The 27,030-nt window shown below is 47.0% G+C and overlaps 4 protein-coding genes and 1 long non-coding RNA gene across 8 annotated transcripts; 3 read left to right on the forward strand and 2 right to left on the reverse strand.

The window, feature by feature from the left end:
- The first annotated feature begins 109 nt into the window (after window positions 1-109).
- LOC104584250 (jacalin-related lectin 19) lies at window positions 110-1,337 on the forward strand. 2 transcript variants are annotated; one of them, XM_010238462.3, is made up of 2 exons: window positions 110-362; window positions 625-1,337. In XM_010238462.3, the coding sequence occupies exon 2, from the start codon at window positions 655-657 to the stop codon at window positions 1,123-1,125; it is 471 nt and encodes a 156-aa protein (XP_010236764.2). In that variant the 5' UTR covers window positions 110-362; window positions 625-654; the 3' UTR covers window positions 1,126-1,337. The 2 variants fall into 2 exon arrangements, with proteins under 2 accessions (XP_010236764.2, XP_024317368.1); XM_024461600.1 differs by lacking the exon at window positions 110-362 and adding an exon at window positions 397-501.
- Window positions 1,338-7,817: 6,480 nt separating this feature from the next.
- LOC112271752 lies at window positions 7,818-9,956 on the forward strand. The gene is made up of 2 exons (XR_002965078.1): window positions 7,818-8,809; window positions 9,287-9,956. It is a non-coding gene; the product is annotated as an uncharacterized LOC112271752 (long non-coding RNA).
- Window positions 9,957-11,972: 2,016 nt separating this feature from the next.
- Window positions 11,973-14,586, reverse strand: LOC100836886 (transcription factor bHLH78). Of its 2 annotated transcripts, none has more exons than XM_014900104.2 (8): window positions 13,888-14,586; window positions 13,542-13,778; window positions 13,373-13,438; window positions 13,208-13,276; window positions 13,037-13,108; window positions 12,732-12,953; window positions 12,526-12,628; window positions 11,973-12,413 (listed from the first exon to the last, which is right to left on the reverse strand). In XM_014900104.2, exons 1-8 carry the CDS (start codon window positions 14,266-14,268, stop codon window positions 12,367-12,369), a joined length of 1,197 nt encoding a protein of 398 aa, XP_014755590.1. In that variant the 5' UTR covers window positions 14,269-14,586; the 3' UTR covers window positions 11,973-12,366. The 2 variants fall into 2 exon arrangements, with proteins under 2 accessions (XP_014755590.1, XP_003574799.1); XM_003574751.4 differs by having other exon boundaries at window positions 11,974-12,422.
- Window positions 14,587-19,777: 5,191 nt separating this feature from the next.
- LOC100838317 (60S ribosomal protein L32-1) lies at window positions 19,778-21,928 on the reverse strand. The gene is made up of 4 exons (XM_003574756.4): window positions 21,793-21,928; window positions 21,602-21,698; window positions 20,256-20,437; window positions 19,778-20,078 (listed from the first exon to the last, which is right to left on the reverse strand). The coding sequence occupies exons 2-4, from the start codon at window positions 21,689-21,691 to the stop codon at window positions 19,949-19,951; spliced, it is 402 nt and encodes a 133-aa protein (XP_003574804.1). The 5' UTR covers window positions 21,692-21,698; window positions 21,793-21,928; the 3' UTR covers window positions 19,778-19,948.
- Window positions 21,929-21,947: 19 nt separating this feature from the next.
- Window positions 21,948-25,116, forward strand: LOC100837193 (pentatricopeptide repeat-containing protein At5g18390, mitochondrial). Of its 2 annotated transcripts, XM_024462490.1 has the most exons (4): window positions 21,948-23,511; window positions 23,790-23,962; window positions 24,081-24,211; window positions 24,383-25,116. In XM_024462490.1, the coding sequence occupies exon 1, from the start codon at window positions 22,038-22,040 to the stop codon at window positions 23,430-23,432; it is 1,395 nt and encodes a 464-aa protein (XP_024318258.1). In that variant the 5' UTR covers window positions 21,948-22,037; the 3' UTR covers window positions 23,433-23,511; window positions 23,790-23,962; window positions 24,081-24,211; window positions 24,383-25,116. The 2 variants fall into 2 exon arrangements, with proteins under 2 accessions (XP_024318258.1, XP_010235329.1); XM_010237027.3 differs by lacking the exons at window positions 23,790-23,962; window positions 24,081-24,211.
- Window positions 25,117-27,030: the final 1,914 nt, after the last annotated feature.

The following is a 27,030-nucleotide window of genomic DNA, read 5'->3' on the forward strand; positions in this document are numbered from 1 at the left end:
TGGTTTTTGCAACGAGGGATACAGTAGTTGCAAAGATGGTCGATTGTGCGTGCCAATGAGAGGTGAAACGCTTGCCCGAACTCGTGAGTTTATGCCCGTGCGTCACTGATCTCTGCCCATGGGTGTCGTGATGCCAGGAGCTCGGTTGGGAAGAAGGAAAGGAAATGTGGGGGCGTTCGCGCTAAGTTGTCCGCATGTCTTGTGGTGTCTGAGCCCGGCCGTGGGCCGTGCGCCATTGTAGGCCGCGTGCAGAGTACACGCACGCACGACACGAGACAGAGACAAGGGTATCCGAAGTCAAAATGTCAAATGCGATGCACAGCCTGTTCGGCCGCAACAACCCTGTTCCCTGAACAGCAACGGTAATGGCACGCACGTCCCCCAAAAGTTCAAAAAAAAAAAAACCGTGTTCCTACCTAGTTGACCTAGCTTGCCAGTTGCCACAAAGCTATCATGTTGCTAGCTAATCAATCTTGTCCCTACAGCTACTCGCTCGATCTCGTCAGTAAACCCAGGCTTCCAGGCTCCGGCTAATCTTCTTCGTCGTCGTTAGCTAGCTAGAGCTCCCCTGTGCGTATATTGTTGTTTAATTTCCGCTAATTAACGGAAGAAACCAACATGCAGCAGGAGGGATCTTCCTCGGTGGTGCTGAGGATGGGCCCATGCGGCGGCGGCGGCGGCGAAGGCGGGGAGGCGAGGGACATGGACACGCGCGGCGTGGAGCGCGTGGTCAAGGTGGCCGTCCGCCACGGCGAAGACACCGGCATCGACGCCATCTCCGTCCTCTACGAGCGCGAGGGCGGCCGGCACGAGTGGACGGACCTCTGGGGCGGCCCCGGCGGGTCCCTCGCCGAGATCTGCCTCCGCGATCCCGACGAGCACTTCACAAGCGTCACCGGCCACTACGGCGACCTCGACGGTGGACTGTCGGTGGTGAGGTCGCTGACGTTCGTCAGCAACCGCCGCAGCTTCGGCCCGTTTGGGAAGGAGGAGGGCGTGCCGTTCGCGCTCCCGGCCTGCGGCGGCAGGATTCTCGGCTTCCACGCGCGCTCCGGCACTCACCTCCACGCGATCGGCACCTACGTCAGGACAATGACGACGATGCACGGGGGATCGTTTCATTAGCCGTCAATGCCGAAGACGGCTCCACTGGCGTAGGGAGCTGATGGCCTGATCATAGCGTGTGCGTGTTTGCGTTGCGTGCTTTGTATATCCTCGAAAGGATTTCTTACTGTGTACTCGATTGATTTCACTATCGTTTGATTTTTCGTTTTCTCTGACCCCAGCTCGCCCTGTATGTATGATGGCGTCTCCGGAAAAGAAAAAGAAAAAAAGAATCACTGTCTGGTTCTAATTAATTTTGTCAGTTTATCACCGTTGAGCGATTTGAAGGCGGCAGTGATCGATCATGGACTGGTCGATTGACAAGCTACTCAGCTGCTCGTGCATGATTGTTAGATCCTGATTGTTACGACACGTTCAATTGGCGCAGGCCACCAGCTTGGCGGGGTTACATGCAATGATGCAAACCCAGAAGCCAGAAATGGCCACAGCAATATGCATGGCGCAAAATGGCGTCGGGCCGGTTTTCAGTACGAGCTAGTACTAACTGTTGCGTATATCTACAGTGCCGGTTGATCTGGATCGAGCGGTCCACCAGCTTTCCTCGCTGATCGGACGGTAATATATGGCACACGTACGTAGTAGGCAGCACTGGAGTAGTACATTGCGCTAGCGAAACAACGAGTACAGCCAGTCGGGAAGTGGAAGGAGACATCCTACCAAGAGTACTTCCTTGCCTTTTTTTTCACACCTTCCACCGGATTATTTCACCTCTGCCTCTGCTCCTAGCTCCAAAGGCAATTGGAGTACCACTCCAGCCGTGTCCAGCGGATACTGCAGAATAATACAGGTACAAACTACCCGCTGGTAGACAGGCGGACCACTACAGCACTACTATAGGGGTACATGATGCATATAATATGCTTGGCCGGCCCATGGAAAGAGGTGGCTTGCATGTACGTACACTACGCTGTTGCCTACGCCAACCGTTTTGCTGGGCCTCTGGCCGACCGACCGGCAGACAAGTCTAACGGCCGGCATGTACGAACCACCGATCTCCTTCCTTGCCGGCCTTTTCTGTAGCCTGTTTGGCCCAGTGCCCCAGTGCCTCGTTTAATACCAGACGAAAAAAGAAGTTCGGTTTGGTGCTGTCCCTGCTTCCCTAGTGCATGCAACTGATCCCCCTCAAAAAAAAGTTGCTGCTACTGCTAATTAAGCTTAACGGGTTTGTTATAGGTTGACTAACTTTTAGACGGAGATGAGTTTATTCCTCAGCCGTTGGAACGTGATCTGTGCTTTAAGATTCGAAACGGACGATATCTAAGTTGCCTGATTTCTATACCTATCTAAAAAATACGGATCGTTCACTTCACCGTCGTCTGTCAAACTTTCCAAAAAACATGTGAGCCCTTTAAGACTGCATATATATTAGGCCTATTAAGCCGGCTGGCCCGTTACCTGCACCGAATTGGACCGGAACTCCGCGAGGGAATCCATCGCCAGCGGGAACGTTACGAGAGTCGGGCAACAACTCCGAATCTGACGAGAAAAAGATCGCTCCATCGGAACACTAGGGGAGTTGGAAGATGAGACCTGATCAGGCACCCATCGGGCAAGAAATCGAAGCCACGGCCGTCCCCTCTGTGTCCTGGGCGCGGCCACACGGCTGGTCCCCTCTTTCGTTTCCCAGCCACGACCGTCTCCTCCTAGGGCTAAATTACACGAGGAGATGGCGAATTGTTAGAAAAGGCTGTGAGAAGACTGCGAGAGATAATGGTGGCGGCCCTAGGACATAGTAGAGAGAAGGAGAGATGATGGCCGAGTGTAGGATGGGAGATGAGAGAAGGCGCCTCGATGCCTTTCTTATGTGAGTCAGACTGAGCGAGAGATGGCCAAACATGCCAAGTTGATGGGTCATCGAGTCAGGGCTACCGGGCCAATTTTGCACTTGGTCTTTATTTATTTTTACAGCAGGTTTCATCCGTTAATTCTTATTGCATTAAAGAGTCCACATATTATATAATAAAAATAATATTTATTTAATTAAAATATTAACTGGGCAACCCATCAGGTATCCATGGGTATAACTTTATACCCATACCCTACCCGTGACTAATCGCGCGAGCCATCGGGTATACCCATGGACGTAAACGTCAACCCATATTCTACCCACTTGGGTCAGATATCCGCGGGCGAGTTACCGCATTTAATACTTGCCGGCCATATAAGACGGACTCCAGCCGCCACGCAGAGACAGGACTACGAGCAGTTAGATAGCCGAGAGGCCAACGACGTCAAGTCGTCTGAACTGACCACAAGTCAGATCCGCCGAACAACTCGATCAAATGATTGGAAAATTTTTACACGTGCACAGCCAGTTTATTAATTAGACTTGATTTAATCTACTATTGATAAGCTCCTTCAAAAAACAAGGAAAATCAGAATAGGGATACTCAACAAAATAATCAAATGTCTATACTCATAAACGAACATCGAGCTGCCAAAACATAAATTTGTTGCCGCTTCTAACTCTTTGTTTTAACGGCTGAAGTGAGATAGTGGAGAGAACTAAAAAAATTAAGTGATTCCGTCTCAAAACTTCTTTGACCAGGTGATGTTATATAATTTTCAGAAGGAAGTGTATTGTTCTATTTTGAGAGACTAGAGTATAGAGACACAATCTTCGGAAGAAACCTTTTTTAAAGGGATATTTGGAGATCGTTAAAGAAAAGAAAAGAGAGGTTTTGATGCATGTTTTGAATGTATCATTTTATTTTGTTGTTCCGTTGCAACGCACTTTTTTTTTTTTCATATAGCCGCACCCTTATTTTCAGCCGGTGACAGTCCCTAGTTAATTGAGCTTGAAATAATTCCCCAAAAAGACATCGAAAGTGAAGTCAACCGCGACCCGGCCGGTGAGGACGATACATAACAGTCAACAGAGTAAGTATTAATTGCCGATCAGGCTCAGGAACTTAATTTTCTCTGGAACGTACTACTACTTACTCGGCGTTATTCACGTTTTGGCAGGAGCATTGGCAAGGCAGCTGACAACCGAACAGGCATACACACACCACTGTTCGATCATAGGTAGCCAGAGGTGCCATCACTCACAAATCACAATTAATAGTTGTAATCATGGATCCAACGTACAAACTTTTAGAGGGAAGACGAAGATGTCAAATACGATGGAGCAGAGAAGGGAAAAGGCAGACAGACATATCAGCTATCGGACACGAGACACCATCAATGATGATGTACTCTCAAAGAGTAAAATCGGGGGTATAAATGGAGTATACATGGGTATTCCGACCCAATTAATCTGATCTAATCTACCGACTGGGTGGATAAGGTTTATCATTTGCGGGCGTCACTTATACGCTGGAGAGTTCTTCTTCCTGAAAATCGACCAGAAGTCGTCGATGGATGGAATTTTGGAAAGGATCGGTACCGTTCTTGCTTCACACAATCAGAGCGGAGATGCTCGCGTAGGGGTGGGCTAGTTCTCCTATTATTGTTTCGGTGTCTGTTTGTAGGATTGTTATGGCTGTAAACCTTATTGAGCTTGTATTTTGGCTTTGTGAAACTTGTAAGGTGGTGCGTTAATTGTAATCGCTGTCCTCCCCAACAGAACCTTGGGCTTTCAAATAAAGCCGGGCTGAAAAACCTTTTTCTCTAAAAAAAACTGAGCGGATAAGGTTTTGACTCAGCCATAGCCCACGGCCACACGTGAATCGATCTGTCTGGTCCATCCATGTATGGCATCGCAAAGAAGTCACTCCAGTTTAATTAGTTGGCACAAACAGAGCACACTACAAAGTACAAAGCATCTTAAATCGCAGCTGTTTAGGATGCATCTTTACAGCAATGGGAGTTAGCTGCTGGCACTTTCGATGGATCGAACGGGATTCCACCGAATTGTCTTGCTAGTAGTCCTCCATATCCATCCATCGACCGGCAGCTAACTAATTTATTTGTACGGAAAACCGCCTTGTCAGGGACCGATTCGGGTCCGACGGCGACGCCCGGCCTAACCGCCACTAAATTCGGGGTCCAATCATTGCCACACTTGTAATCATCCGAATCGTCACCATGTCTGGTATCCAACAGATGGACTGGTACATAAAGCTTACTGAAGTATCACAAGTGTTTGATGCCGGGAAAGCACTTCGTCAGTTAACGGACGGCTGGGATTGAACATGACGACCTTAAGTCAAGATGGACGGCTCAGGAGACGTGCCGGATCGAGAACGGCTACTAGGGAGTACCACTCGACTGTCTCTTGCCTTTTCTTCAGTTATTTTTCCAACTCTGTTTCAGTTAGCTGAGCCAGTTCAATTCCCTGTAATGGCAAACAATGTACTTTCTCTGTCCAACAAAGGATGTCTCAATTTTGACTAAATTTGAATGCATCTATACACTAAGTTATGTCTAGATACATCCAAAATTTAACAAATTTTAAACATATTTTGTTGGATGGAGGGAGTAAGCGTTTTCAAAGAGTAATAAAGTAGTCTGTCCTTGGTTAAAAAACGAAGATTTGTTCCGGATACGATGATGATCAGATAGATGGATCAAATCATCCGGGGGGATGCTGTGATGGGACGGATGGGCTCGGTTTAATTCCAGATGGATTATATATCATGGATGGATACCGATCAGCAGAGATATAATTATTCGTATAATTAATGGGTGGAGAAACGAAGGCCATGGCCTCAGATCAGATCAGATTTCTACGTACTAATTCAGGTTTGCTAGCTACAGTTGACGCTGGTGCATCAATGAATGGCCGGACCATGAGATGATACTATGATGGGTTTTGGACCAGCAGCAGTGCACATCTCTGCTGGGCGCCGGCCGGTGCATCGATATTATCATGAGCCTGTGTCTGTGTGATCGTTTTCCATCGGTCCAGATTAACCGACCGATCCAGCGACGTCCGAGATGGACGCCGACGAGCACGGGGATCCACCCCTCCTCCATCGATCCTTCCATGGGACATACTCGTACTACTGCTACTTTCATTTTGGATTCTGGATCAGGACTTTATGAGAGTCAACCAGTACTTCCACATATCTGTTTGTTTGGTTTTTGCGTCTAACGGTAACGGAAAGGTTGGCACGATCAAGAAATCGTGTGTTACATTTGGGGTGTAAAGTTTGCAACATGCGCCCCGCGTTCCATAATATGAAACATATACGTTTCGCACTTGGGTCTAAAATTCTGAAATTCATTTTGAATTCCAGAGACCAGCTTGTTTAGCTGGTGCGGAATTCGGGTGCAGGAATTAATCCAATCTAAAATTTAATGTAATCATGCTATAACTAACCGCAATTTCTTTTTAAATGCCATAATTTTTTTGGAATTGTCCTTCACAAACACGCGTGAACACTCATCCATTTGAACACACACGCACACTCTATCCCTATGAGCACCTCCGAGAGACTGAGTCGGGTCGGCGGGTCTTGAGAGATCGATGAAGTCACCACATACGACTTATTGTTGACGGGTACGTCACCTACCACTGAAAGCAAAGCGTCGGTTAAATTCGAGTAATGTGAGCACCCATGCGCCAAGCGTAGGATTCGAATCTAAGTGGGTTGGTTCCATCACAAGAAACCACACCACCTGAGTTTGGTTCGGTTCACAACATTTTTTTATATTGCGGGTAAAGACTAACATATTTTTTCTAGCGAGATATGAATCTATGCACTAAAACAGCGACAAATATTTATAACGGAGTTAGTAGATGTTTGTGATACATAATCTTTCCATGTGTCGAAACTTACTGCGTGCGTGCGTGCGTGCGTGCATGCATCACGAGGGTGCATGCATCACGAGAGGCAGGATGTTTGCGGTTTAATTTGGTGGACGAAATACGAACGAACCAACTATAGTACGGGGTACTAGGATCGATGCAATGCAGGAAGAAAGGCCTCGTTCCCGATCCAGCTCGAGGAGACGTACATTGTGCTAGCTAATGAGCTTGACCAAATGGAGGACCTAGTGCAGCGCAGGAAAGAAAAAGAAGAGCATGTGATGCTTGTGCGGATTCGCACGGCAGTGCTTGCGGTGCACGCCACGCACCGCCCGCGCCACAGAGGAATCAGTAGTATAGCACCACGACTCTCTCCGCAAGTCAATTCACATCATCATCGGCAGCAGCAAGATTTTCTGACTAACATAGCCGTAGTAAGATTTTCACAGGAAGAAAATCTTTGATCTGAAAATTAGCAGAGGCGATGGATCGATCGAACAGTATCCACTGCCAGCTGCTGCTGGGTTGAGAGATCGGGGGAAATGGGCAGGCAGGGCATTCATTGATCCATGTCTCGATAATTCTGCTGCATTATCGACACACGATATGACGGCGATAATGCTACAAGAAAAAGGGAGAGAAGAACGGAAGAAGAAACAGGCTTGGCTGGCTGGCGCGTCCACAGTTATAGCGACGTGTAACTTTCAGGACGTCGAGTGCGACGACAACGACAATTTAGCTTCGTCTCCGACGCTGACGCTCTAAGTAAGATCTGCCCTGTGGTGACCAGGATTTTGCTAAGTCGCCCCTGGTTCAGAAGAAGAAGAAGTGACGGCTCCTTCTAATTTTGCCCTGTCAGGCTTACATCTTTACCCCTATGAAAGGGGAAAGAATTGAGGCCCTATTTTTGTGTCCACGCGTTTTGATCTCAGCCGTTGGCGTGTTCTAATCGCTGCCGTTCGCGTGTGATGGCACTCCAACCGTCGGTTCCGCCCGATCCCATCCCCCCCGTCACCCTCGATTCCCTTCCCTCAGGCGGCTAGGCCGCACCAGACCGTAGTCCCCTCGAGCCGCTGCCTCCACGAGAACCCTGGCTAGGGTTGTTCCACCGCCGCCGTCTCCTCCAGCCCGCGGCTCGCCGGTGGCAAGCGCCTGATCCCTTTACCGCAAGACGCCTCGGACTGATCCAACATCTCCACGCGCCGGAGCTCCGCCCATGGAGAACACCCCCTCCACTCGACCCCATCCTACGCTTCGGCTCCCGGACAGCTTTCGTCCTCTCCGCCGATAAGCTCCCCCCGGCCTCCACCATGGTGGCCGTCTCTCTTCCCGTCTTCGACCTCTCCCTGGGCCGTTACTAGGTCTGTCCCGCCGTCTTCGACACCAGCAAGGACCTCGGCTGGGCGAACACTGCCAGGGCGACGTGCTCCCCGCGCACGGCCAGGTCGACGGCGAAGGCCAGCCCCGTCGTGGCCTTGACCAGCGCCAGGGTCGTCCGGGCGGCAGCCGGCGAGGCGTGGGCCGCGGAGGCGGCGTGCAGAATTGGTTGATTTTGGAGGTCGAGTTGGGGCCGGGGTCGCCAGATGCACGGCCGGGCGCAGGAAGAACGCGCGCCAGATGACATGGGCCTTGCTCCTCACGGGCGTGGCCTTCGCGCTCAGGTGTGGCGGGGAGAGTTTCGCCCGGGAAGAACACGCCCCTGTGTGCGAGCTTCTACGTCTGCATCCGGGTGTTCCTCCAGCTGTCCATGCTGCTGCTAGCCGAGTAGCCGTCAAGGTCGCGGCCTACATCCAGGGGTGGCACAACGCCATCGTACGGGCTCTTTGCCGCCGCCTACACCTGTTGGATGTGTGTCCGCCTCGAGTGGCACTGCAGTTTAATCATGCCCAAGGGCATCAAGCCCGTGCCTCAGGCGACAAGGAGGACGTTGAGGCCGGCAGGAGGACTTCCCATGGTTCTCATGGGCTGCCCATGTGCAACGAGCGGGAGGTAAGCCCAGGCTCAAACTCCAATCAGTTTCTTGCTACTTCATTCTTGCTGTGAGGATCGAAAGATCTACCCTTAAGCTGCAAGTGGAACGCTTCACCATGTGGATTTGATGGTATAAATTCGAGATACAGTGGGTCACACAGGCTGCATATGTTTGATTCTTTGACCTAATGTTCTGCAATCACAAGGTGGTCCTTTCTGAAGTACTCTTGCTTAATGGGCATGCTAAAGCAACGACCAATTTTGTGTTTTGCATTAGAAAAGGCCAATTTTTGTTTGTGGTTAGAATCCATATCTTAAAGGCACACTTAATGACCTTGCTGCAATCACGGCTTAATCCAAATGTGCAGTGAGCAATGGCTGTTACAAAATCTCTTCGAACAGTTCTACTTGGTGATTGCTTGCACATTTGAGAATGCATTAGGATGTTTTCTTTATGATAAATTGAGGCTAAGTGGAATCAAAATTCTAATTCAGGATCAAGTAATCAAGTAGAAAGGAGTGTCAAATTGTGAAATTATGTGCAATGTTGAATGTGGTGTTCATGTTGACCTAGCTGATCTTGGGGCGGGGAAGAGACCGTCTGGGGACAGAGGAAGTTAATGTCACGGCGCTTCGACTCAACAGTGTCCTCGAGCCACGAGTGGCGGTCACTGTCGATTGGATGAGCTTCCCCGATAGGCCAATTGTTTTATAATAAAAGTTTGAGAAGCCATGCGAAATTCAGCTTATATGGAGGCTTTCCCAGTAGTAGGATCATAGGAGAACCTATTGAGTTATTTGCCAAATTAAGTTACTGATTTTACCTTGGCTTAGATGTATGGACTCGTGGTTGAAGCTGAACCAGTCCTAAGAGCTTCCAAATAAGCTAATCTTGATATGTCTTGCTCTTTCTGACATTATACTATAAAGTTCTTCAAGACAACAGGAAGAGATGGTTGGACTGCTCTGATGTACTTCTTGCTGTTACTCTAGCTAAGATTTTTTTTTCCAATACATGGTTATCTGTAACACATGCAAGCACTAAAGCTATGCTTGCTGATAACAATTTCTGCACAGATATGTACAGTGCTTTGCTTGAACATTCCTAATGTTTACTTCTTGAGAAAACTTGGAATCACAGTTGCCGTCAAAAGTGGCTGGATCATCTAACGTTGTGGTAGCTAGCCAAGTTGGCACACTGGCTATCTTTTCATGTATATGACTTTTTTTTTTGGGTGGTTTATTCTTTCAAAATAGTTTTGATGTGTTTGGTGTATGATGTGAGTACAGGCTCCAGATGTCTCCTTTTATTTATTTATTTTTCAACCCTAATGTGTAACACTTCTTATCTTATATAAAGGCAGTTCTTGTGGGCTACAATACTTGAACATGGTGTATGCTATTCATGCAAATCAAGATGAAGAGGGTTGCTCCTTGCTCCGTTAGTAATGATTGATCTTTTAGCATTTGTTTTAATGTTGCACGGTATCATCATTGGTTTCTCATGTCACATCATATTTGTTGGTTCTTTTTGGCTTACCTTCCCTATTTGTTGTTGATTTAGGCAGAGGTCTAACTTTGTTAGTGAAATTGCATACCTCTTTGTTGTTGTTTGTCATGGTGTTGACCTATTAAGATGCCTCGACTTTTATATGTTTGTAGTCATTATGTACATTGTTTTCTTGCAGCTTTGTGTTGTGTGCCGAAGTTGTTATGTTGGCTTTGGCAATATAGGCAGTATGGGATGAGCGGAAGTTCAGTTTTTGGGACGACAGAATATTTTGCGTGATATTAGAAAGTGAACAAAGTTTCAGTTTTTTCAGTACACACTGAATAACTGATGGTGGTTTGTGCATGTATTTTTATCTGTTTTTCTTCATTATCAGTTTGTCCAGATAAAACTTCTTTTGCAGGGATTGTGCAGATAAAACTACACGGATGCTCCTAACTCTCCTAACTATGATATATCTCATATGTATGTTGTTTGTATAATATTAATTTTCACAGAGTGTATAAGAATGCAATGTATCCAGACTATCGATCAGGGCAACTCACTGTTCCTATACGAAACTATCCGGCCAGGCCTTCTTTTAACTACAAATTCCAGTTAAACGAATGTGAGAATAGAAGCCAGGCAGCCACCGGCACAGCGAAGTGCACATATCACCCTAGTGCGTCAAGTTAGGTCCAAACATTTCACTTTCAACAGAAAAATGTCATGTTTTTTCTTCTTGCAATTGTAGTTTAATGTGATGTCGTAGAAGTTATATTATGGGTATACCAATAGCCAAATGGTCTCATCCAAGTCCATATAATCTCTAGTGTTGCCTAATTAGACTTGATCAAAGGAAGCTCAAGGATAAGATATAAAATGACGCATCAGAATAACCTTTGTCCGATAAAAAATAAGGCCGCTGAAACGGCCCATCAAACCTAATCCCTTCATCCAACATCGCATCTATGGCAGGCGACGCGGCAAGGCGCGTTTAATCGTCTAGTACAGAGTGAGAATCGAGATACATTTCCTTATTAAGAACCTAGCCTGCCGGTCAGTTGCGTCCAGATACTCAGAACAGTCAGTTACATGGCCTTTTCCTTCCTTCTGTGAGTAAGAGCAGCATGTCCAACGGAGCTGCCTATCGATGGACAGCGACGCCAAGCCTAACCTGTAACTGTAAAAGCCCCCCCTTGTGAGTTCCTGAACGCAGTCGTCGCACAACACGCTGGCTGTATTTACCGGAGCAGAGCTTCATCGTACAGGAGTCTGGAACTAGCCATGGAGCCATGGAAGGGGGGAAAAGGAACCCAAAAAACCCAAAAGCGACGTGTAACCTACCGGAGTTTGTATGCGTGCTCCAGTTAGCAACAGCCACTCACTCACTCACTCCTCTCCCACCCACGCTACGCCCACAAGGAAGAAGAAATATCCATGGCAAAACTAATTAAGCTGACAGGGAAATATGTGTATGCATAATCTATCATGAAGGATGGGTTTATCTCCGAGAAAGAGAGAGAAAAAAAAGGTTTGAAGCACTAAAGGTGCAATCATTTCGTGATGGAATTGAAGGAAAGGATATAGAACTGGATAAGTATCTTCTGTTTGGAGTATCATCCAGCACAGCCGTTAATATCAGAAGCAAAAAAAGCAGCATTTTTTAAGGATCAGGAGAGGTCCTTGGAATAATAATAATAATGTTAGTACTATATATTTGCACCGTGTCTCTTACACTTGTAAACACACAGCTGTAGTTGATCGTTAATTTACGCTGTATTATATATGATTAATCAATGCGAGGAAATATAGGGAGGGGGGGGGGGGGAGAAATCACATCGCCCTAGTCTACAGGCAGGATATGACAGGAAGAAGCAAATTCGTCTCCTTTTTGAGTTCTACTTGGAATTTCAAACACTGTTAATTAGCTTCAGAGTTCAGAGCCAAAGCTTCACTCGCCATTTGCTTTGCTTTGCTTGCTTGCGGCTCTTCTTCTTCTTGGTCTTGTAGTTCCATCTTCCTATGTACAAATTTGCCAATGTTTCATCTCCGTCCGGCGAGATATATATATGGTCTCCGCCGATCAGAACTCCATTTTCATCTGGCCTGCTTGCGTCGACTCATCCGCGCCTGCAATCACTGGCAAGTCACACCCCCGTTAGCGGAAATCGTCGTCATACAAGAGGCACAGGCTCAACAAGGTTTTTAGCAGTAGGAGTCAGCATAATTCTTTTTTACGAACCATTAAAGCTCTGTGCTGAACCCGCCGCGTTGTCCTGGCTCTGTCCATTGTTGTTGTCGACATGGAAAACGCTCTGGAGATCGTCCTCCCAGAAGTTCCTTTGCTGAGAGACGCACACCGACTATATATTAGGATAACATTCCAAGTGGTGCTTCTTCAGTATGTGAAGTGAACAATAATAAACAATCATCAAGGCAAACAATCACCTGTTGTTGCAAGTTTGTGCTGCCTGTTCCATCCTGAAAAGCATATTGTGCACTTGTAGCATGAGAAAGAGCCAGATCTAACTGGTTCAGGGTGCACTGGCTCTCCATGCTGTTTGGCACAAACGACTGGAAAACATCTCCTTGATCGCTAAATGGAAAAGCCGAGTTGGAACTTTCGAGCGAGAAAACCGAGCTCGCTGAAGGGCCACATGCCTGGTACATCTGAATTGCACAGGGAGAACGTAAGTAACAGCACATTTGACACATCACACGGCATTATAAATAAGGGGACAGTTTAAGCTCACATCTTTGTGCAGGAGTGTAGGCAGGTTACTGAAGTCGAGTGGGTTCACAGTTGCCAGCTTCATAGACAGGAACTGAAGCCACACAACAGAAATTTGGTCAGAATTCAGGGTTGCCTGCCGCCGTACATGGCACCAAGGAAAACAATTTGAGCAGGCCTGGTCTTATCTTACCTCGACTTGCCGCTGCAGCGACTGCACATAGTTTATGATCTCATCAAGCATGAGTGCCTTGCCAATCACCTAAAGTTGCAAACCGATTTGGCCAATAGAATTATCAACCTTGCACATAAAGAGACCGTCTTTATGCAAAAAAGACCATCAACAAACTGATAGTACCTTGTTGCATCCTGGAACAAGGTCCTGGAGAAACTTCATCCTCTGGCTGATTCTCTCTCTTCTCACCTATCAACCAATGTTTCCGGGAATTCAATACTCCGCGAACAAATTCGACAAACTGAAACAGCAACAGAAGAAAAATCGAAGCACCATGAGCCAGAATTGTTACCCTCTCTGCAAGGCTGTGGCTATCAGTGGCCTGCCCTCTCCTCGCCCGGACATGGACGTAGTCCTTGGGGGGTTCCACCGGCTTGGCATTCTTCCCCTTGCCCTTCTTCGGCTCGCCGTAGTCCTCGACGGAGCTGCCGCTCCTGGCCTGCTCCGCCTTCGGCTTCACCGGGGCCGTCTTCTTCTCGGCGTCACCTGTCCTGCACCTCTTGGCATCCAATTCCTTCTGATCCCCAACCTGAAAGTCAGAATTTAGTCAGTGCCAATGGCAGGCAGCAAGGATGAGGTGACCCATCCCAAAATTCCCAATTTTAGTGGATGAACAAACAAACCGAAACGAAGCTTACTTGGCCAGAGGTGCTCAGGGAAGGCTCCCTGGCTTTGCCTTTTGCCGCGGACGCCTTCCTCTTCTTGGCATTGGCGTCCTTCATCATCCCCGAGGCGGGGTCGGACACGGAGGACGCCTCCCGCGAGCCGGCGCCGCCGAAGTCGCCATTGCTCGCGGCGGGCGCCGGCGGCGGCATCCCGAAGAGCCCCGCGGCGGCCCCGGGAAAGCGCTGCCCGTTGAAGCTGGAGAGCCGCGCCGCCCGCTCCGCGAACCCTGGGTCGCCGCAGAACTTGTCCAGGCAGTCCCCGCCGGCGCCGGTGCCGTCCAGCACTCCGAAGTCGAGCATCGGCGACGAGTTCAGCAAGCTGGAAATATAATCGCCGCCGCCGCCGCCCTCCATCGCAGCCCCAAGAAACCAAAACGAATCGATGAAACCAGACCACTAGAAGAACCGCCCTTTCGTTGTCCCGCGCAAGCTTTAGGCGGCGAATCGAGGCTGGCACTTATAGCACAAGAAAGACGAGGCTTCGGGAGGAAGGAGAAGGAATGGATGCTCGAGAGAGCAGTGGATTGGGGGAAGTGGCGGTGAACTGGTGATGCCCCGCGGCAGCTGGAAGTGGAAGGAAGGAAGATGGGCTTTAATGGAATCTCTCGGAGCCTTTTCGGTTTGGGGATGGGAGGGAGGAGGATGCTGGGTGGCCTTTCCAGACTTGCGCCACTGCCCGGCCCCTTTTAAGCTCGGCTCACCTTCACCTTCCCCGCCGGCTCAGTGAAAACCGGCGGGAGTAATTTCTTCTGGCTTTCTGGGTTTGGCTTGCCAAAAGGGTGACAGACACCGCGATTAATTTCATACAGCATAGAAAACAAGTGGAGTTTTGTAGGAAATAGTTTAATTTTATGTGAAGATTGAAAGGAATCTACGATAGAGCCACTGAAGATCGTCAAGGGCACATCCATATGCACTACAATCCGACTCGATCTATTCTGGTAGACGCGAAATTTCGACCGAAATTCTTGTCCAGCTCGAAGGGACCGGAGGCTAATATTTTCGGTAAAGGGTAATATATCCAGAAGATATCAATTACACCCGACCTCTCCAGGAAGGCTAATTCTAACATATCCAAACAATGTACTTCATGCCATAGCAAATCAAGCCCCAGGAATGGAATTCTGATTCCCATCCTTTCAAGCCAAAATACAAGGGCAGTGATCTCTCCACACAGACACACAGAGAGAAACTAGCCAATCATTTGCAAGATCTAAACACGCATGCTGTTAGGCACTAGGGCATTGGCATTTACACACACATGCCAATAGCCAGTAGGCACTACTCGTAAGCAACAATGCACTAGCTAGCTTGGCACATTGTCCCTGAGATGAGATCACTCATGCATAGATGGGATTCTTGGAGAAACTTGTGCCAGATTGCTTAGCCGGAAATAGCATTGGAGAAAGAGACCAATGTATCGATCGATTTTATGTATGTTTCCTGTAGATCGATAGAGCTTTCGCCGGTGGCCCACGTACAAATCCAGTGGTGGAGAGATTACAATGTTGTTTTTTAACAAAGGAGAGATTACAATGTCCTCGTGGATATATAAATGGATTCATCAATTCGATCTGCCTAACATTTCTGTCGGCTTTTTCCGGTTCCTTTTTAATGCGAGTTTATTGAAACGATCGATCCATGGAGTGCATCCATGCTGAGGATGGTGTTGATGAGATTACTTCTATAGCTAGAAAATCTCATCAATGGCATTACATATCTCACCTTTTTGGGGGGTTTTACTTCCTTTTCCTCTTTGAGAGGAGCTGTCATAGATTTAATTGGCAACAGTTTTATCACTATTGTTGTGAAAGAATGCAGTTCGATCTTAAGATTACAACAAGTTCTTTTGGTTAAGAGTTAGTAGTTAATTATAAGATGTCCCGTGCATCATGTACCTCGGAGATGCCCTTCTGCTTATGATCATTTCACAACCGAAACAAAAACAAAATGTGTTCAAGTGGCTTCTGAGCATCTTTCCCCCCTAAAACGTATATATATATGGTATGTCAGAACACCGCGTACGTTCAAACCAACTTTAATTAGCTGCAACAGTACTGTTCATGAATTGAATATTTTGTTCGTTTGTAAAAGTGCGATTGAATAATTTAGTGCCTCAAGGCATCGATCGTCTGTATATACATTCTTTTTTGTCAACGGACGAACCAAATAAACAAGCAATCTGACAGATAGAATAACTTAGTTGTTAACTGAAGCCAATCAAACAATTTTTCCAATCAGACGATGGACCTCATGTTTATTATTCTTAACTAATCTCCATCATCTTATTCTAATCCGCATCGGGATCGCTGCGGCAGTCACATGCATCACGAAGCTTAACCGCTCGCCGGCTCTTGTAATACTGTACTCATTTGAAAATACTACCACTAGCTAGTACTCCCACAATAAAGTGTCCGGTATTTAGCAGAGAGTTAATTTATACTTAAATCACCGACACTTATTATGGATCGAAAGGGGTATTTGAATCACTCAATTCAAATTCACCAACAAGGTATACATCCATGGCCAGTCAAAAAACTGTTGATCAAACACCGTCCTTAATGCGACAATTCGGCGAATTCTACTTGAAACGTGCTATACAAATCCTGCGTTCCAAAAACAGACCCGGAAGATGACCACACGTCAAGGTCGAAACGCGTCGCAAATGGATGTCCCAAAATTCTAACCATCTTAGCTTGCAGCCTCGCATTGCCAGCTGGAGTAGTACTTACATACCATTGCACAGCCCAGACCAAAGACTCCATTGTCCATTGATCTTGTGGGCGCCTCCCTTAATTTCCCGGCAGCTGCTGCCGTGGAAGAAACCAGGACAAGCTAAATTAGCTAGTACTGAATTCACACTACACGGCTTCTGATTTATAAATCGCTTGAGGGACTGGACTTAATTATGGAGATCCAGTCGCCCTTAATCACCGAACGGAGCGTACGAACCAGCAGATCTCCCGGGAATAAAACGGCGATAAATGTAGCGGGTTAGAGCGGGAGGGAGCATCTTACTGGCTGTCGTCCTTCCACACGCCGCCGGCCCCTGTACTTGTTTAATCAAGAACACCATGGAAAAAGTTGGCCAAATGATCTCAAAGTTATTAATTTGCTCCCTCTCTCTTCTTGTCCCTGCTCAATCATTTATTAGGGGCCGGGAAGGGGAAACCATGGATGATATGAGAAATCATCCATGGGTGGTTTCTCGATTTATTTTGTTCCATTTAATAAACCGATTTCAGTGTCGCAATCTAGCGGTAGCAACGCCAGAGTTCGTACTCGCAATGTAGCGACTACAATGCCGGAGTGTTATATCTTTGAAGCCTCAGGCAATGCGCTCTTTTGGCCTTTTCTTTTCACACAGTGGAAGATTTTGTTACTCTCAGACTTTGTGTGTTACACTTGGCGCGCGACAGTGCCACGCTGGCACCATGTCATGTGGAGCCAAGCTGGCGAATCGGCTTGCTATCTGATCTGACTGGTGTGTTTGTTTGTTTTCAACGGCGTATGCTTGTTCGTTTGTTTGTATTGTAGTTGTTGGATCTGAAAGTTTGGTGGATCTGAAGTCTGAACACATATAGAATTTGGAAGGGGAGGAAGGACTACTTGCCCCAGCATATATTCCCCTTCCTCACTTCAATCATTGCTGCCCATTTCGATCTCTACCTGTCTCTCTGCTTATACTTACTCCCGGTTTCTTTGTCGGCACGTCGGCTAGAATCAGAATTACTTACATGAAAATCAACACTAGCGGCCTAGCTTGTTACTACAAACCATGTTAATTATGGAAAAATAACCTTTGATTTCTGTCAAAAGTGTGAGTGTTTGCTGGTTGCTCGATCGATCTTGCCGTTAATTAATCCAGTCCCTGCAGGCAGCAACATGAATGCGTGATAACGATATAGCACAAGTGCTACTACTACGCTTAATTTTAGGACGGCCGTGACAGAACATGGCTGTGGTAGCTACGTATAGCCGGCCGGTGATGTGTAGATTCTCTTGACTTTTGTTTCACTGTACGGACCGAGCGGCAAGGAAAGATGAATTGCTGCTGAGGCCTCACAGGTCAACTTTCCTTTCCTAGCTAGGGCTCCTCGAACCCTAGCATAGCAAAAGCTCAGAGGACGGTGTCTAGGGTGGGAAAAGAAGTAGTACTACCAGTGCTAAAGCTTAATTAGCATATGAGATGGATGGAAGTTACTGTTAGGTGCTGTGTAATCTTTGCAATGTGATATGGTAAATGTGTGTGCCCCACTGCATGTCCTTGTAGAACAAGGTTTGCTGGTTCTAATCACATATGTCTTACTCAATTGTTCTTGTGTAGTTGTGTGTGCCTCCATTCAGAAAAGATGAAGTTGGTTTTGGATGTTATAATTTTCTATCCACGATAACTTATTTAGGCTGGTTTTGGATGTTATAATCACATCTGTCTTATTCAAATGTTCTTGTATGATGTGATGACCTGTTTAGGCTTGTTTGCTGAAAATGGTCCCATTAGGCAGTTGCTGGATTCAATTTCATAATATGATGTTTACTATTCTTTTGATAATCCACTTTTAAAAAATGTAACCATCAAATCATTTATTATGCTCATGTCTATAACATCATCTATACACGAACAGAAAAGAAGCATATCCTTTAGAAGATCGTATGTCCAAAACATCATCTAAAAGTTCATGAAGTTTGGAAGGATGATTGCAACGTTAGGCACAACCGCACAATAACGCATAGCTTGTGCCACATCATGTTGTTCTTCTCCAATCTCCAAAGAAGAAAAGGTGACCTACTCACCAGTCACCAGAAACCTATCAGCAATGCACAACTTTGCTGTTGCAGAAACAGTAGTTGAGGTGCTCTCGATCTACATGGAACTTTGAGGTGAAGTCTGGGAGAAGAAACAGTATCTATTGCACTATTGGGGATTTGGGGGCTTTTGAACAGAAAAGATATAAAGACGGATATCAGAAAAAAAGAAGAGCATCTGTAAGATGGCTTTGTACGAGTGACGCTGTAGCTCGACAGGTGTACGCTGTAGCAGCCGTGGAACTGGAACGAGCAATAAAAAGCGTCTACTGCACCTAACATGATTTTATGGTGGACATTGTTTTCTTTAGGAAAAAAAGATTAGCTTTCGGGGACAATGTCTCGGGTGTTTAACGAGTGAAGGAGCAGGAAAGGTTGATGTATACTTTATTCGATTTCACTTGTGCAGAAAATTGCTGAGATGACGGCACCAAGAAATGTGAAATCCGGAGTAGGAAAGGTTGAAACTTTGGCAATTCCCTACTTCAGACTCTAAAATCGTTTGAAATGAGACCTTTAGTTAAGCAGCTGAAATCTCTTCCGAGCATGGATGATGGAATTCAAAGGCGTGTCTTCTTTTTCCAAGGGAAGCACAAATGGTCATTTTCTTTCATACTGGAAATCAAGTTGTAGGACCCCTGATAAAATTTGAGCTAATATTCTGTTGGTCTATGTGACGAAAAGATCTCAAGTGAAGATAACTAAAGAGACTACGCGGATCTGACTACGAAAATATCCTACAGGTCGTAACACCAAATTACAAATTTGAGAAGAGATAGTGTCTAGGCAATCTCAGTTTTCAAATCGAGTTCAACGATCAGTTTACAATCACATGCAGCTTCGCAAACAAATTTTCAAACAGCAACACAACTGAGCAGAAATGATGTTTGGAATGAAGAAAATAAGCAGAAGGCAGTCCAATTCGCACAGGAATACCTCAGAAAGAAAATATCACACCAAGATAAATTCCCACATATTATGCACACGTCTCACCATATGAGGGAGTCATTAATATTTGGTAAAAGCAGAACCTAAAGGAGAATGCAGCTAGAGGGAATGACAATGAGATCGAGATTGCTGATGTAAACAATATTTGACGCATTAAAGTCGCTGCTGATAGCAAAAAGGTTGACACAATAGGCATCCATTACAGTAGCACAAGGAAGAACAGCCAAATAGTTTCCTACATAATAACCAGAGCAAAACATAGTACCAAAGGACAGACACTCTACTCTTCCTCCTGGCTGCGGAGCCTTGCAAGCTTGTTGGTGACCACGATGTCAAGCTGTGCGGCACGCTCAACAATGTCCTTGCGCTTCTTTGTAGATACGTTATGGGCGATCTCCGCACAGTAGGTCCTGATTGGAAGAAGTGAAGTATACACCAAAGTTAATCCCCGACCATTAGCATGATACATAAGATTGGGCAACAGAGAACTTCAGCTTCAGCATAATTCATAATAGCGGAAGACAATATGAACTTCAGTATAGTGTTCTCGATGCTAATGATCATAATGAGTTGGTAACATGAATTACCTGTTGTGCATCATAAGCAACTCCAGCTCAGAGACATTGTGGACAACAAACTTCTTGAACTTGTTAGGCAGGTAATGCCTTGTTTTCTTGTCAGAACCATAACCAATGTTGGGCATCAAGGTGCATCCCTTGAACTTTCTCCTGACACGGGAGTCAATACCCTTCGGCCTGCGCCAGCTAGTCTGCAAACAGGGGTTGAAATAAGTGTTCAGTTTCATAACATATAAACTACTGAAGGAGAGACGAGTTTCACAGGAAGTTTACAAGTTCTGAAATATAAGAGCAACTAGCACCCTGCTGCTTACAGGATTCTACCATGAATCATTTTATACCAGTCAAAAACAATGTAAAATACTTAACACTACGAGCAGATACCTTGCTATACGATCAGTTTCCGCACCACACAAACAATGGGGATACAGTAATGCATTCAGCGTAGCAACACAAATCGTTCTTGCTGCCAAACATTAATAGAACAAAAAAAGAGTTGAACACCCTAAAAAATGTAACCCACCACACAATTTTTGGGCTTCTTAAGCTCACATTGGGAATTAAGTACTTTTTGTGGAAAGGATCAGCCACAAGGTACTAATCATGCAGAAAACATGGTTTTCTTAAGCTTGCATTGGGAATTAAGTGTTGGGAGAAGTCTAGGCAAGCATTCATACTCGGAATGAAGCCCACGCCTTTTTATCCGACCCACTTCATGATGACATGAAGCAATTGCTGTAGAAAAGGTTGCGACAGCCACAGTGCTATACTTATGCAAGGGCTAGGGCCCTCTTCCTTCAACCCAATGTTCACCAAAGAAAATGTTTTCTTACTCAGACCTTTTACTAAGCCATCATTTCCTTTCTTCCAGCAGCGGCAATGGTAAAACAAAAAGGTGAGAGAGAACACCAGCTAAATTAGAAGTTCGCTACAACCTCCCCACCAAATTCTCACTGATGTACCAAGTTGAACTGGTGGGTTCGATGCTGCCAGCAGAATTCAGTAGTCTTACTCAAATTTGTTCGTATCCGAAATGTGACACGACAAACTCCTACACCGATGCATGTAAACAACTGATGCACCATCTGCTCGAATCAATGACAGCAATGATCCATTTCACTGCAACGGCGCCTATGCCACAGTTATATATTTGATATAATTCAACTAATCGTTGGCCGTTGGTGATACTACAAACAGATAGAGATTAGATCATTATACTACGGGAAAGGCCAAGACAAGCGAAACACTGACATACTACGACGAAGCATAATAATCACGATCTAGTCGACGCAGCAACCAAAACATGAGGAAGCTAGATTTCCACTGCACAAATGTCTCAAGGAAGAGGCTACTACCTTGAGGCCGATGTAGCGGTCGCTATGGGCCCTCTTGAACTGCTTGACCCGCTTCTTCACGATCTTCGTGGTCAGCAGCGGCACCGCCATCTCTGATCTGCCGCCCAAAAACAACGCACAGGGTTCGAATCAGACGGAGGAAAGGCAAATCAAACGGGAGTACGAGGAAGAAACTGCGAGCTGCTTGCGACCTTCCAGAGGATGACCCTAACCCTAACGCGAAGAGAGGAGGAGGACGAAGAGCGGCGGCGGGGTTGGAATTGCAGAACACGCTTTTTTATACCCTCAGCAAACCCTAGAGACGTGGGCTCTAATGGGCCAGCTCGAAATACTGGGATAAGCCCGTTATGTAGAAGTCAATGGCGCATGTGCTCCATGGGCTAGCTAAGCCCAGCTCCACCCTAAGCTCTCGGATCGCTGTGCCGAGGCGAGAGTCATGGCGGCTTCCGCTCCCGCCGCCGTTCTCCGCCGTCTCAGCGACCGGCTCGGCCTCCGTCTCCGCCGCGGCCTCGCGACGCTCCCCGACTACACGGAGACCGGCGCATCAGCTGATTCGCCGCAGCACCCGAACTCCAAGGACGCCTACTTCGCGGCGGTTCACCACCTTTCCACCATCGTGCGCCGGGACTTCTACCTGGAGCGCACCCTGAACCGGCTCCGCCTCCCGTCGCCATTCCCGCCGGACCTCGCGCTCCGCGTCATCAAAGCCGCCGCCCCGGCGGAACCCCTCCACGCCGCGCGCTTCCTCGCGTGGCTCCGCGCCAAGCCCAACTTCTCCCCTTCCGCGGAGCACTTCGACGCCCTTCTCCTTCCCCTCGCCCGCGCGCGCCTCTTCACCCACCTCTGGACCCAGGCCTCCGACATGCGCGCGCTCGGCCTCCCGCTCTCTCCGGCCACCTTCTCAGCCGTCATCTCGTCCTACGGCCACTCCCGCCTCCCCGAGCAGGCCGTCGAGGTCTTCAACCGCCTGCCCCATTTCGGGTGCCCGCAGACCACCGAGGTCTACAACGCGCTCCTCGACGCGCTCTGCTCCAACGGCAACTTCGCCGGCGCCTACAAGCTGCTCCGCCGCATGGCGCGGAAGGGCGTGGCCCCCGACCGCGCCACGTTCAGCACCCTCGTCGACGCCTGGTGCGCATCGGGGAAGCTCCGGGAGGCGCAGGCGTTCCTCGACGACATGGCCTCCCGCGGGTTCCGGCCGCCGGTGCGTGGCCGGGACCTCCTCGTCGACGGGCTCGTCCGAGCTGGGCGCCTGGAGGAGGCCAAGGCATTCGCCGTCCGTTTCACCAAGGAGGGCGTCCTCCCCGACGTGGCCACATTCAACTCGCTCGCCCAGGCGCTTTGTGATGCTGGTGATGTGAAATTCGCCGTGGGTCTTCTCGCCGATGCTTCCAGCCGTGGCCTCTGCCCGGACATCTCAACGTACAAAGTGATGCTACCGGCTGTTGCCAAGGCTGGCCAGATTGAGGAGGCATTCCGGTTGTTCTATGCGGCTGTTGAGGATGGCCACCGGCCGTTCCCGAGTCTCTATGCAGCTATCGTCAAGGCGCTCTGCAAGGCAGGTCGCTTTGGTGATGCTTTCGCATTTTTTGGTGATATGAAGTCCAAAGGGCACCCACCAAATCGGCCTGTCTATGTGATGCTTGTCAAAATGTGTGTGAGGGGTGGTCGATTCTTGGATGCTGCAAACTACCTTGTTGAGATGAGCGAGGCTGGGTTCGCGCCACGGGTGCCAACATTCAACGCTGTAGTTGATGGGCTACGGCATCTTGGGAAACATGACCTAGCCCAGAGGATGGAGCAGCTTGAGATGTCGCTAAAGGGAAATTGAATGAATCGGGAAGCACATGCAGTGTTCTTGTGCGGTTTGCATTGCGAATTTGATGGTCAAGTGCTGGATTTTCAGGAAGGTAGGTTTGTTGTCTTCGAATTGTCCTTCTTGCCATAAGTCAAAGCTATAGGACTGTGTCTGATATGCCTGTTGATTGATTCATTTGCTTTGGAATGTCAAACGGGAGATAGGAACAATCAGTGAATAAGATCGTCAAATAGCTTCAACTAATATGCTCACAGTTGTGCAATGAAAGTTAACAAGCTCAGTAGTGGTTGATATGTGATTTGTGTTGTTGTATATATTGGTTTTCTTGAAATATCCGTGGTCATATCAGTTTTCGACCATGTGGAACAGGTGCTTTCCTATTCAATTGAATACCAACTTTGTGCTCCATGAAAATCCATATAGGATAAATCCGGGAGCCATGTCACCTGGTATGATTTGAGGGACCAGTTTAGAAATAGTGCTGCCTGCTGACAATGTTTGCTGAAACTTGAAGGCAAGTCATTTATCTTTGTACGGCTAAGGTACATGTGTTGTCCTCTACACATAAGAACAGCACTGCTCTTGGGAAAAGTATGAATTTTAATATTGAGAGAAGATTTCAAGTATTTGAGATTGATAGTGCTTCACCGTTTTGTACAGTGAAGTAGTGAACATTCACAAAGCAACACCAAAACATTTTAGCAGTTCAAGTATTCAAATCAATACACAATGGAAGTCTTCTGTTGATCATGAACAACCATGCGTCAATTCCTACATAGTTGGGTACTTGGGTATGTTGCTATTTATTCATGTATCTCTTGCACCACGGCACCAATACTCTTCTTTAAGGATGTACATGTGAGAATGGCCTACTCGTCCTTTAAAATGATTCTGAAGTCTGCTGCTAGGCTTTTGCATCGCTACCAGTTGTTGATTTATGGTTTCTCCTCTTGTTTGTGCAGTGTTTCAGCTTCACCTTTACCCTTCATGAGCATCGAACACTAGGACTCTCATGCACTTGGTGCCTTGATGGATAGTCCAGCTACCATTGTCTTATGGTGTTCTGAGCTAAGCTACAGTGAGATCGCGAGAACAGGGATATGATCTTCTGACAGGAAACTGAACGGATCAAAACTGAATGAATGTGTGTTCTTGATGTCACGCGACCAAACCAGCCGGGTGTGTGGTGGCTCGACGTTTGCAACTTGACAATGAACCACCGTGTCTCCTGAACAACTTATGTGAGGAACTTCCCTGTGATTTGGGCGAGGGAGGTTGTATTGTGTCTGATTCCTGCCTTCTGCTTAGCAACCCCAGACTCAGAATCAGGGCTTGCTTTAAATGACCATGATTTGCTTGTAACAACTCAGGCAGGACTACGGAGAGGGGGGAGTGCTTTGAAGGCAGGTGCTCAGCTACAACAGAAGACACTGCTGAAGAGTCTTGTAAAAATGCATTCGTGATGCAGATGCTGTAATTAAGTGGAGGTAGCCTGTTCAACTTCCAGCAATGGAAATAGTGTAGGAACTTATTCGGTCCAAAGGAAAGGCTCGTTCTCAAGAGGGACAGGCAAACCTCAAGATCACATTTATCTCTCCACCTGTTTTTACACTGTTTTGCTTTCGTGTTTTGCTTTCGTTACACTGCCAATCTGTCCTGAGAACACTAATGCTAATACTGTAGTTCTTCACTTCGACATTTGCATTTTAGATAGAGTAAAGTCTATTTTAAACCCTGAGTTTGTGAAGGTTGTCTAAGTTGAACCCTGATCTTTGAATCCCTGAAATTAGCGACTTTGTTAATCCCGGTCAATCCTAACTTTATAGTCGTTTGGCGCACCGGGAAAAGGTTGATCCGGACGGGGACTAGATGTTCTCCATTGCTACTCTGAATGACACCCCGGACCCACATGTAAGATTCATCTCTATCCTTTTTCCATCCTAATATTTGCCATTACCTCTCTCTTAAAGTGAGAACGCCCACCAGGTAGTCTTCGCCAAGGTCTACCACGCGCACAGTGGCGGAGCTGCTATAAAGCCAAATGAACCCAATGAAAAAGCTAATTCTTTCACTAATTTAGTCTTTGTTTTGCTTATTTAGTGAAAAATTACACATACTTAAAGGGATCGAAGCCAATTGCCTAATTCTCTAACTTCGCCACTGCGCGCACTCCCTCGCCGGCGGCACGGTCGTGGCCGTCAAGGTGCTCGATCTACCCGAGCTGGCCGCCACCAGCCTGGACGCGCCCGTGCTCGGCGAGGTCACCGCCAACGGCATGGACGCAGGGGGAGAGGGAGCGAACTGCTGCTTCTTCGCGTGTTGTTGCTTGAGAGCATCAGTGGAGTGCCAAGCGATGCATACAAGGTGTTTGGTGTAATGCCAAGTCCAGGTGCACATACGGAAGATTGCTAATCAGGCTTTGTCTCTCCTCCTTGTTTTGTTTATTGAGATCCTCTTGTCTACTTCTGCTAAGTGCTAACCCGGCTAACTTCCCTTGTGTAGTTCCGGTGAGATCAAAATTTCTGAAATTATTGTCTTCCACCGAGCAGGGAGAAACGAGGGAGAAACAGACTTGAGAAAGAAAGAGAGTGTGTTCGGGAATGGAGGTTAGAGATGAATCTTACACGTGGGTCAGGATGTCATTGAGGGTAAAGGGACAACAGCTAATCCTGGTCGGGATTGTCCTTCTCCCAACGTGCCAAACAACGGGAAATGACTATAGGTTTAGGATTGACCGGGATTAACAAGGTCGGGGTGCTAATTTTAGAGATTTAAAGATCAGGGTTCAACTTATAGACCCTTTACAAACTCAGCGTTTAAAATAGACTTTACTCTTTTAGATATGGCAAGCACGTGATCTGTGTATATGCGAGTATCGTGATCGAAGCTAGGTATGCAAAGCTAGGTATGCAGTGATTGGCTGTTGTGCTCTTATCGCCGAAGATAGTCCGTGCCATATTCATCAATTTCAATTTCATCTAGGTGACTTCTCTACAATATTTGTGTTTGTGCGTCCAGGATGTATGATTTGCCAAGTGACCATTTTAATTCTGGCCGTCAGTTTTAAACACATACGTGATACGTTTTCAATGAAATCCTGTCTCTGTAGAGTTAAGAGGTGCGGTAGGGTGCATGATAGATTTATGAAATCAACCTAAATACATGACACACCCGTACATGCATGATGCCAAAACTACTTCCTTCTAGGGTTGCAAAAGAGATCCAGCGAAAGGTCCACCTCTGGTTCAATTCTCAAATCTCTTATGCAAATTTTGAGCTAGAAGTGTGCGGTTCGCAATCAACGGCTTACCCGCATCTACGACTCGAGATGGCATTAGGCACCCATTATTCTCATGCCCGACAGGTTTTTACTATATTAAGATGAGGGATTTGGTACAAATTTTTACTTTTTACTCATGGATACGCAAATAGAAAATTTTATACCCATCTGGTAGAGCGGTGTGAGCATTGTAATGTACAACACATACCCATGTATCCGTACATACATCTGTCATGTTTTTCCCCGTCTTGTAAAAATCTAACATGTTTTTCCCGTCCCGTTTTGACCCCTCCCAATTCAATCCCCTAACGAATCGCACTGTTTGCCGCC

This window comes from Brachypodium distachyon, chromosome 3, assembly GCF_000005505.3.
Source record: "Brachypodium distachyon strain Bd21 chromosome 3, Brachypodium_distachyon_v3.0, whole genome shotgun sequence".
Taxonomy (NCBI): domain Eukaryota; kingdom Viridiplantae; phylum Streptophyta; class Magnoliopsida; order Poales; family Poaceae; genus Brachypodium; species Brachypodium distachyon.

What these genes read in the sequence shown, in the direction of transcription:
- LOC104584250 (XM_024461600.1), top strand. Translation starts at nt 454, where the DNA reads ATGTTGCTAGCTAATCAATCTTGTCCCTACAGCTACTCGCTCGATCTC. An exon ending in ACAGCTACTCGCTCGATCTC is followed by an intron (nt 502 to 624) that starts GTCAGTAAACCC and finishes ACCAACATGCAG; the next exon opens with CAGGAGGGATCTTCCTCGGT.
- LOC100836886 (XM_003574751.4), bottom strand. Translation starts at nt 14,268, where the DNA reads ATGGAGGGCGGCGGCGGCGGCGATTATATTTCCAGCTTGCTGAACTCG. An exon ending in CTACACTCCTGCACAAAGAT is followed by an intron (nt 12,954 to 13,036) that starts GTGAGCTTAAAC and finishes TGTGCAATTCAG; the next exon opens with ATGTACCAGGCATGTGGCCC. An exon ending in TTCAGCACAGAGCTTTAATG is followed by an intron (nt 12,423 to 12,525) that starts GTTCGTAAAAAA and finishes GTGACTTGCCAG; the next exon opens with TGATTGCAGGCGCGGATGAG.
- LOC100837193 (XM_024462490.1), top strand. Translation starts at nt 22,038, where the DNA reads ATGGCGGCTTCCGCTCCCGCCGCCGTTCTCCGCCGTCTCAGCGACCGG.
- LOC100838317 (XM_003574756.4), bottom strand. Translation starts at nt 21,691, where the DNA reads ATGGCGGTGCCGCTGCTGACCACGAAGATCGTGAAGAAGCGGGTCAAG. An exon ending in ACCGCTACATCGGCCTCAAG is followed by an intron (nt 20,438 to 21,601) that starts GTAGTAGCCTCT and finishes CCCTGTTTGCAG; the next exon opens with ACTAGCTGGCGCAGGCCGAA. An exon ending in TTGCTTATGATGCACAACAG is followed by an intron (nt 20,079 to 20,255) that starts GTAATTCATGTT and finishes TCTTCCAATCAG; the next exon opens with GACCTACTGTGCGGAGATCG.